The 10,335-nt window shown below is 38.9% G+C and overlaps 1 protein-coding gene and 1 long non-coding RNA gene across 2 annotated transcripts; both read left to right on the forward strand.

Annotated features, from left to right (window-relative positions):
• The first annotated feature begins 800 nt into the window (after nt 1-800).
• Nucleotides 801-1,687, forward strand: LOC115259480 (uncharacterized). Its single transcript, XR_003894099.2, has 3 exons — nt 801-1,238; nt 1,301-1,373; nt 1,439-1,687. It is a non-coding gene; the product is annotated as an uncharacterized LOC115259480 (long non-coding RNA).
• A 6,696-nt stretch (nt 1,688-8,383) lies between these two features.
• LOC109400876 (DNA repair protein XRCC3) lies at nt 8,384-10,329 on the forward strand. The gene is made up of 3 exons (XM_019673364.3): nt 8,384-8,514; nt 8,593-8,930; nt 9,181-10,329. The coding sequence occupies exons 1-3, from the start codon at nt 8,469-8,471 to the stop codon at nt 9,595-9,597; spliced, it is 801 nt and encodes a 266-aa protein (XP_019528909.2). The 5' UTR covers nt 8,384-8,468; the 3' UTR covers nt 9,598-10,329.
• Nucleotides 10,330-10,335: the final 6 nt, after the last annotated feature.

Consider the following 10,335-nt stretch of genomic DNA (forward strand, 5'->3'; position numbering starts at 1 on the left):
TATAATCTTTGTTAAGTAATGGTAATACCACCGGCAGTATGGTAATATTTATACATATATTGTTGCCATCAAGACTATCGACACTATACTCTTGTATGGATGTTTCAAGAGGCAAAGATGCTCCACTTTAAGACGTCACACAGAATCCGAGAAAACCGAGTGACATCTTAACCGTAATCGTTACAAGTTGTGGGTTCGTCTGACTATGAATCATTGTTCTATAACGTGGCGTTTTTTTGTAGCTTAGGTGTATGTTTTATTGACCGCCCATGGTTCCTATTCTAGCATCGCCAGAATGACGTGGGTTTTTGTTAAGTTGTGAAATCCGTTCATTGCATTGGTTATAACGTAAACAATGGAAACCTATAAGTTGCTGCCTAAGGGACTTTACAAAAAATGACGTGAATACAAGCGAGGAACAACTTATGTAGACTCACTTTGGCCACAGAGAACAGACATCCAGGCTAGAACAAATTTCATTCGGAAAGTTGTGTAAGGATTTGAATCTTTACTTGAGTAAGGTTGCAAACCAATACATGATGACAACATTAACGCCACCAAACACCATATTGCCACAGTCAGTGGTGAATTGAAACATTTCAAGTGGTGAATTAGATTTGTATGGGAAATTAACCGATTGCAGCGCCACGCTATTGCCACTTGTGTTGTCGATTTCAAATAAGCGTTAAATTCCTTACACAGTTTCGGAACTGGACTTGGATGTCTGTTCTCTGTGCTTTGGCGTTTCTATTTTTATTTTTATGAGTTTTAAATTATGCTAATTCTTTGCTTATCTGTTCCAAAAACTTGTTTGAAGAACAGGTCGGATTCGATTATCCAGAGTCAGGTTCTGACGTTTTCCAAAATAATATCTCGCAAACGGAATGCTGTAGGAAGCTGAAATTTGGACTGATCACTAATCAAAGTTGGCTTGATAAAACGTCAAAATTTCAGCTTTATAGAGCATCCTGTTCTCCAGATATACAAGCAAAGAATTTAGAGCTATTCAAAACTATGTTAATTTTTGTTGGATCAAATAACGTTTTTTTATTGTTTTAAAAAAGTTATTAGTTAAAACAACTTAGATTTGTTTTAAAACAAAGCGCAAATATTTTTTATTTTTTGAGCACATGACGTGCCACCGCCATTTTGTTTTCGAAAATAAACAGCAGAAGTGAAGATGATTGCACCAAAAGTAGTCAGCATTTAAGCAGTGGATAATTATTCCAAGTACTTCGGTAAGAAATTAGCTTCAATTATTTCACTACTGATGACTTATTGTAGCGAACGGTTTTTCCAGTTGTTCTATTGTAGGCTTAGTTCTAAGAATCTGCACTCCAAAACACGAATGCCGGGTAAACGGACCGTCACAGGTAATTTTGATTTTTACATATTTTCGCTTATTATTCTGCTCATTTTTTTATTCATTTACTTCTAGAGACTGCTAGAAGACCTCCCACATTATATGAACAACCAATCTGCATCATGTTGCAAGAAAACAGAAACTACATATAAAATAATCATCAAAAATAAAATAAACAATAAATTTGTTTTTTTCTTTTTTGATGCACAAAACAAATAAACATAGCATTCCAATAAATAAAATTCAATTTGATTTAATGCGAAATGCTTCTCCAACAAATGAATGTAAAGCATTCATTTTGGTGTTACAAAAGATATAGAACATCTTGAATCACTTGATCTAAAAGGTGAACTTCGATGTGGGTTACGTTTATATGTAGGGTGCGGGCACCGGTTTTGGCCAGTCTAAGAGAAATCATTTTTATAAAAATAACCAATAATCCAATGGAAACAACCAATGCGTCAAATGAGAGGTTTATATCTATACTTTATAAGAAAAATGCAGAAATCAAGCTAATACTTGATTTTTGTATTAAAAGTGGCACTGGCCAAAATAGAAGCATTGCCGCATTTTTGGCCATATTCTTAACTTTGGTTTCTATTTTGGCCAATCACGTGTATTTCTTATGGGAGTGGCCAAATTAGAAGCACCCTGGCCAAAATAGACATATGGGAGCTGATTTGTTAAGAAAAAATATTTAATTCTTCTAGTTTTTAATCAAAATGTAAGGTTTTCACAGCTTTAATCATCATATTACATTAGAATCTTCTAATAAAAAATAAATTTATGCCGATTTAGATCGTAACAGGCTGAATATCGCACTATGGCCAAAACTCCGGGCTGGCCAAAACTGAAGCTTCTACCCTATTCATTTTACCATTGCCAAGAATATCCAAAGGTGTTTCATATTCTGGGATGTTCTAGGTGTTCCAAACTGTCCCATAGTGAAGTCTTTCAAATCTACAAGAATATTTTTATATATTTTCACTACAAATAATAGCATTGCATAACCTACTGGGATCCGTGAAGATCTTGACATCTACCATGTAATTTTTAGGCACTATAGGGATATTCCAGGTCAGCCAAACTACCTTAGAATTCAGAACTTCATGTCTACACTCGTAACAAAAATTATATCTGTTATACTGAGTAACGTTGCATAACACAGCGTAACAAAAATTAACTTTTGGTCTGTCTCAAGAGCAAACTTATCTGTCTCGGACAGACTTCGGGCCGCTGAATCCCAATCCGGGCTCAGATTTGCTCCAGCACGTCACAATTTTGAGCTATACCTCAATTTATAGGGCAAATTGTGCGATTTTGGACTTTTTTGACTGCAACCCGATAAGCGTGGAAATATATTTTTTAACCAATCAAAGGATAAATTGGTCAATTAACATCTAAATTAATGACTCATGCAAAATATTTCGTTTTACTAAATCGAATTTGATAGTTTTAAGTGATTTATGTTAGGTACGATATTTCCCATACAAGTCACCCTCCTAAAGTTGCATGCAAGTTTACATACTGACATGAAATGCTTAAATCTTTCAAATTTGATTTGGTAAAACGAAATATTTTGCATGAGTCATTAGTTTAGATGTTAATTGACCAATTTATTCTTTGATTGCTTAAAAAATATATTTCCATGCTTAATGGCATGCAGTCAAAAAAGCCCAAAATCGAATTTTTGCCCTATAAATTGAGGTATAGCGCAAAATTGTGACGTGCTGGAGCAAATCTGAGCCCGGATTCGGATTCAGCGGCCCACATAAGTTTGCTCTTGAGACAAAAAAAATGTTGCGCTGTGTAATCAATTGTAGTTACTGGAGTAATCTGAAGTCTACTAGCTAATTACAAATCTTTGGTACATTCAGGATCGTCCAAACTGTTCTAAAATGAAGTTCTTCAAATCTACAAGAATTACTTTATGTGTTTTCGCCATAAATGATAATATTGCATGATCTGCTGGGATTCGCGAACCTCTTGAAATCTCAAATGCCATTTAGAGACACTACAGGGATATCCCAGGTCAACCAAACTACCTTGGAGTTCAGGACTTCAGGTCTGCACTCGTAAAAGAAGCATATCTGCTATACTGAGTAACGTTGCATATTCATCCGTGGTTACTGGACCAATCTGAAGTCTACTTGTTTATTATAAACCTTTGGGACATTTAGGTTCGTCCAAACTGTTCTATAATGAAGTCCTTCAAATCTACAAGAGAAACTTTATGTGTTTTCACCATAAATAATAGCATAGCATAATCAGCTGAGATCCGTGAAGCTATTGAAATCTCAAATGTCATTTAGAGACACTATGGGATTTATTCGCGGTGACTGACCAACCTGACCAACTATATATTATTGTGAACCTTTGAGACATTGAGAGTCGGAAAAAAGTTGCTATCCTGAAGTTCAGTTCTTGATAGTAACAGTAGTTATTCTCACAATAAGCTTTAAACTGTAATCTGTAATCGCCCTGCATATCATGAGTCATTTCAAGTTAGTTTTGAGATGTTCCAGATCAACAACACTACTCCGGAGACCATATCTTCAGGCCTACACTTGTGATAATAGCTTTTGCCGCTACGTTAAGTAGTGTTACATAGTCCACTGTACATACCAAGTAATTGGAGGAACAATAAAAGCGTTGTTATATATTGTTGGGATATTATGGGCTTTCTACTGTTATGATAAATACAACCACTGTGACATGAGGCGATTTCGTTTCAGATAGTAATGTGACACAATATTTTTTTGATAATTTGGCTATGTCGTAGTTTCTGGTTGTATTCTGTGAGGTCCAGTAGGCATAATAGATTATGCAACCTAACTCTGTATAGCTAAAACAGAAACTTCAATTGCTGTAGATGCTAGATATTAAATATCATTATAGTTTGGATGGCCCTGACTGATCTTATGATGTCCATTGAACATTCAGAAGATTTATTGGACATGATAGATTACAAATCATAACTTTGTATAATGAAAAAAGTTACCGTTGCACCCGTAGACTTAAGGATCTAAACTCAAGAACAGTTTGGATGACCTAGGATTTCCCGACTGATCTGATACTGTGTATTGAACTTTCAGGTGACTTATTGGACATGATAGACTACAAATAGTAGCTTTGTATAATGAAAGAAGTTACCGTTACACCCGTAGACTTTAGGATTTAAACTCAAGTACAGTTTGGATGACCTAGGATATCCAGAAAAAAATATTCTGTATGAAATTCTACCCTTGTTTGTATTGAGCACCAACACAACAGAAAAACGTAAAAATAATAAGGCTTGGAAACATTCCGGCTTCAAAGGGTTAAGAAACATAAGATCCCGACTCCGGCTAATCGAGTCCGACCTGTGTCACCCACTTGACTAAAACTGATAACGCTTTGCTCTAAACAGCAAAAAGTCATCCGTCCAACCTGAACTTGTCCGCACAACTTTGAAATTAGCTACAGGTTCTCAGAGTAATAGCGAAATGGAATCTTTCTGCAACTCCATTCAAACTTGATTGCTTATACCAACAGCGTTTTTGTAACGTAAAGTACCGACAGGCAAAAAACGTGGAACTATTTTTTTTGCGCATCCACATCTCAGCAGTTAGTGAACAAAATTTCGTTTTTTGCGTTATCGGAATCCTACACTGCCCTAGAAAAGTGTAGTGAAAGCCGATTGGAATTTCATTCAGCTTCCGGTGAGAACGACGCGAATACATTAGTTCCACATTTTCCTGCAAAATATATTCCGAAAGCATCCCTAAAGAACTAAATAATCAATGAAGGAGTTCCATGATGAACCTCGGAAGGAATTGCTGAAAAAAAAATCATAGATGAGTTGCAGAAGGAAGCTCTGGAATGAATTTTGAGGAATTCCTGAGGAAATCCTTGGGGAAAGAAAGCGAAAGGAAAATACAAAGGGGTATCTAGAGAAATTCCAGAATCAGATATGCCTGGAAGAATTTTTGAAGGAATCCCTGGAAAAACTCTTGAATCCCTGGAAAGATTTACAAAAAAATATATATTCAAGGATTCCAAATGGAATCACCAGAGGAATTCTCGAAAGAAATCTTGAAAATAATCCAGAGAGGGCCACTAAAGGAATTCCCAAAAAAATCCGATGATTCACTATGCCCAGGGAGTCGAGAAAGTTTTCCCGACTGGAACGGGAATCGAAACCGCCGTCTCCGGATTGGCGATCCATAGCCTTAACCACTTGGCTAACTGGAGACATTTGAGGAAAACAAGAAAAAAATGCCTAAAGGAATAAGCGAAGGACGTCCTGGAAGAATTCCAGAAGTAATGTTCTCTCTGGAATAATTTCGTTTGAAACCTTTGGAGGGATCCCTAAAGGAGGAATTCCCGTAAAAACGACTGCAGAAATTCATGATGGTATCACTGGGAGGATTCCCAAAGAAATCTCTAGAAGAAATTCCGAAGAAATTCCTGAAGGAATCTCTGGAACGAAAATCCCTAATAAAATTTTCGAATAAATCCTTGAATAAGAATCCCAAGACAAACCCTGAGGAAATTCCATGTAGGAATTTCCGTGAGGAATTCCCACAGAAATAGCTAGAAAAAATGTCGTAGTGGTGAAATTCGAAACCCAGTAGTGCACGTAGCCCGAAACAATTTTGCTTTCCTATCAGGCTTGAAGTTCTGCAATATCTCACCGAATTCGTTCTGGAAGTAAGTATGTACAGTAGACGTTCGATAAGTGCAGCATGTTTACGTTTCAGTTACCGAATGAAATTCGCTAACTGCAACGACTGACAGCCGTCAAACAGTTGTCAAATGCTTATGGACGCAGCCAGAATGCACTCTAAAACATCGAATTGCAACTATAGTGCATCCGAAAAACATCGCAACTCTGTTGACGTTTTGTTTTTGACAGATAGCGGTGCGATAACTGCAAAAATGTTGCACTTAGCGGACTTGCAGTTAAAAAGCATTGCAGTTAAACCGTTTGCACCGAGCGAACGTCTACTGTAAACTAGCACCACGTGGTGGTGACGTTCAGAACTAGAAGTACTCTTAGTCCTGGACAACTTTGCCGAAGATCGTACCTTCCTATCTGGTTTCAATCTTATGATATACAGTAGACGTTCGCTCGGTGCAAACGGTTTAACTGCAATGCTTTTTAACTGCAAGTCCGCTAGGTGCAACAATTTTGCAGTTATCGCACCGCTATCTGTCAAAAACAAAACGTCAACAGAGTTGCGATGTTTTTCGGATGCACTACAGCTGCATTGCGATGTTTTCGAGTGCATTCTGGCTGCGTCCAACAGCAATTGACAACTGTTTGACGGCTGTCAGTCGTTGCAGTTAGCCAATTTCATTCGGTAACTGAAACGTAAACATGTTGCACTTATCGAACGTCTACTGTATCTCTGAAAAGCCGTACCGGAAGTAACTGTATGCACTAGCACCACGTGGTGGTGAAATTCGGAACTGTGCTCTTCATGACCTTTAAGTACTCGTAGTTCTGAACAACTTTGCCGAAGATCGTACCTTCCTACCTGGCTTCAATCCTATGATATATCTCACCAAAGTCGTACCGGAAGTAACTATGTACGCTATCGCCACGAGGTGATGAAATTCTCAACTATGTTCTTGATGACCTGGATGAACTCGTAATCCTGAACAACTTTGCCGAAGATCTTATCTTCCTATCTGGCTTCAATCTCGTGCTATATCCAACCAAAGTCGTATTGGAAGTTACTATGTACACTAGCGCCAAATGCGCACTGTACACTAGCGCCAAATGGCGAAATGCGAAACTATGTTCTTCACCACTTGGAAGAACTCATAGTCCTGAACAACTTTTTCGAAGATCGTACTTTTCTATCTGGCTTCAATCTTATGATATATCTCTCCAAAGTCGTACCGGAAGTAACTATATACACATGCGCGACGTGGTGGGGAAATTCGGAACTATGCTCTTCATGACCTGGAAGTACTCGTAGTCCTGAACAACTTTGCCGAAGCTCGTACCTTCCTATCTGGCTTCAATCCTATGATATATCTCACCAAAGTCGTACCCGAAGTAACTATGTACGCTATCGCCACGAGGTGGTGAAATTCTTAACTATGTTCTTCATGACCTGGAAGAACTCGTAGTCCTGAACAACTTTGCTGAAGATCGTACTTTCCTATCTTCCTATCTTCCTATCCTATCTTTCAATCTTGTGATATATCTCTCCAAAGTCGTACCGGAAGTAACTATATGTACTAGCGCCACGTGGTGGCGAAATTCGGAACTATACTCTTCATGACCTGGAAGAACTCGTAGTCCTGAATAACTTTGCCGAAGATCGTACTTTCCTATCTGGCTTCAATCCTATGATATATCCCACCAAAGTCGTACCGGAAGTAACTATGTACACTAGCGCCACGTGGTAGTGAAATTCGGAACTATGTTCTTCATCACTTGGAAGTAGTCCTGAACAATTTTGCCGAAGATCGTACCTTCCTAGCTGGCTTCAATTTCGTGCTATATCCCACTAAAGTCGTACCGGAAGTCGCTATGTACGCTAGCGCCACGTGGTGGTGAAATTCGTAACTATGCTCTTCAGAGCCTAGCAGTACTCGTAGTCCTGAACAACTTTGCCGAAGATCGCACCTTCTTGTCTGGTTTCAATCTTGTGATATATCTCACCAAAGTCGTACCGGAAGTAACTATGAACACTAGCGCCACGTGGTGGTGAAATTTGGAACAATGTTCTTCATGACCTGGAAGTACTCGTCGTCCTGAACAACTTTGCCGAAGATCGTACCTTCCTATCTGGCTTCAGTCTCGTGCTATACAGGGTCCTGATAAAGACTTAACGTTGAAAGATGTTGAAGACTCGGTTGAAGATAGGAACCGTTCGGTTCCTTTATCCTAGGTATGCTAATTTTTTACCGTGCACAATTTCGTGGCGTGGGAAATTTTCTTGATGAAACATTTCAACTTCTCTCTCGCGCCGCTCTCTCCGTACTCTCGCACTCACACACTTCCAATCGTCTTGTTTTGTTGTGGGCCTTGTGGGTGGTTCGGTTGGGTCGACCGAGAGCATAAATAATTGTAAACAAAACATAAATTCACGTCGCGTGAAACAAGATGAATGTTGATTCCGATGAAACGAAACCTTTTACGTTTGCAACCGGTAGGAATAAATCGCTAACACGATGGTAAACAAATTAATTGTCTCAGAAAATTTGATAAATTTTGGTGACATTTTCAGCTCAACAATCACTGAAGGAGAATCACCAACGTTGGCGCAAAATAAAGTTCAGCGTAGATGGGTTGGATCAACTGGCGGGTGGCGGTATCAGCTCACGTGGCATAGTGGAAATTGCCGGTGAACCTGGCTCGGGAAAAACACAACTATGTCTACATCTGGCACTGGTTTGCCAGATGCAATGTGATACTCCCAGAGGGATTGTCTATATTAGCACCGAACATCCGTTCCCATCGAAGCGGTTGGTGCAAATGGAACAAGCAATGAAGCGGAGCCTGGGACTAACGGGTGACAGCAAAAAGTTCACGGATAACATATTCGTAGAACATCTGAATACGGCGGTAAGTGACATTTATTTTATATGTATTGAGTTGGGCGACAAACCTAGAAATTCATACCTTACCCATACTGTAACGAAGAACTCTGAAAACACTTTGAACGAACTATTTCTATGACCCTAGGATTTAGTTTGGACTTCCAAATCTAAATCTATGGTCAATATCTCAGTTATACAGCTCTAGATGTCGTGGCGTCCTTTCGTTCACTGAGCAAACGACATGGAGACTGAAACTTATTCCGTTACCCTTTTAGCCCGCCTTGGAGGAATGCATTACGCAAAGACTGCCCATTCTGCTGGAAAACAACCCGATAACATTACTAATAATCGATTCCATAACGGCAGCGTACACCGAAGAGCAAAACTTCGTGGACCGCGCCCATTCGTTTCGGCGGGTGGTCAACGGGCTGCACTCCCTTCAGGATAGATTCGATTTCGCGATCGTTTGCACCAACCAGGTACGATCCGTCGTAGACAGTTCCACACTGGACGATGAACGAATAGTTCCCGCCATGGGACTAGCCTGGGGTTCGCTGGTGCACACGAGGTTTCAACTAAGTAGGGTTCCCGGGAGTAGCGAACGAAGATGTCAACTGTTGTTCTGTCCGACTGCTGCACCGGGACGGAGCAGCTTCGTGATAACCGAAGCGGGTATTTCGGATTTTGTGTAGTATGTGTAACATGTCGGCTAGATTCACAGTGTTTGTTTTAATTGTACATTTAAAATATAGAATTTTACACGTATTCCGCCGTATCAGTTTTTTTTTGATTCACTATTCTATAATGATTGATTGTTTTTTTTTCTTCCTAATAAATATGCTATTTTTGTTCAATTATATCGCCTATTCTAACGGTTTTCCTGTCCAACGTGTGGTTTTCATATTGATCTTTTTTTGTTTGCTATTTGATTTGCTTCTACGTTTTTGTTTTTTCTGTTTTCTCTTCTTATGTTATCCATTCCAGTTGAAATCACAAAATATCACAAATAGAAGCTAAAAGTACTAAATGCCCGTTTTCTGTTCTGTTTTGTAAAATAGTAACAAATAATTAGTACTTTTTGATGCGTTTTTATTAGATATTAGGATATCAGGAAACGAACGGTGGGAAGGGCATGATGCGTTTCTTTTTAAGTCGGTAAAATTTAGGTCTAGTGTAGGTTCGTTTACGTCTGTTGTCATTGTCAATGTCTGTTCATTGGGATTTAAAATTCTTAAAAAAGGGGTCTGGTACGTTTGGCATAATGCCATTTGGCATAACGGACACTTTCCATAAATGACATTTGGCATACATGACGTTTGGCATAATGGACATTTGACATAAAATGATTTCACTTCTTCTTCTTCTTGGCGTAACGTCCTCACTGGGACAAAGCCTGCTTCTCAGCTTGTTCTATGAGCACTTCCACAGTT

This window comes from Aedes albopictus, chromosome 1 (assembly GCF_035046485.1).
Source record: "Aedes albopictus strain Foshan chromosome 1, AalbF5, whole genome shotgun sequence".
NCBI lineage: Eukaryota > Metazoa > Arthropoda > Insecta > Diptera > Culicidae > Aedes > Aedes albopictus.

What these genes read in the sequence shown, in the direction of transcription:
- LOC109400876 (XM_019673364.3), top strand. Translation starts at nt 8,469, where the DNA reads ATGAATGTTGATTCCGATGAAACGAAACCTTTTACGTTTGCAACCG. An exon ending in ACCTTTTACGTTTGCAACCG is followed by an intron (nt 8,515 to 8,592) that starts GTAGGAATAAAT and finishes TGACATTTTCAG; the next exon opens with CTCAACAATCACTGAAGGAG. An exon ending in TAGAACATCTGAATACGGCG is followed by an intron (nt 8,931 to 9,180) that starts GTAAGTGACATT and finishes TTACCCTTTTAG; the next exon opens with CCCGCCTTGGAGGAATGCAT.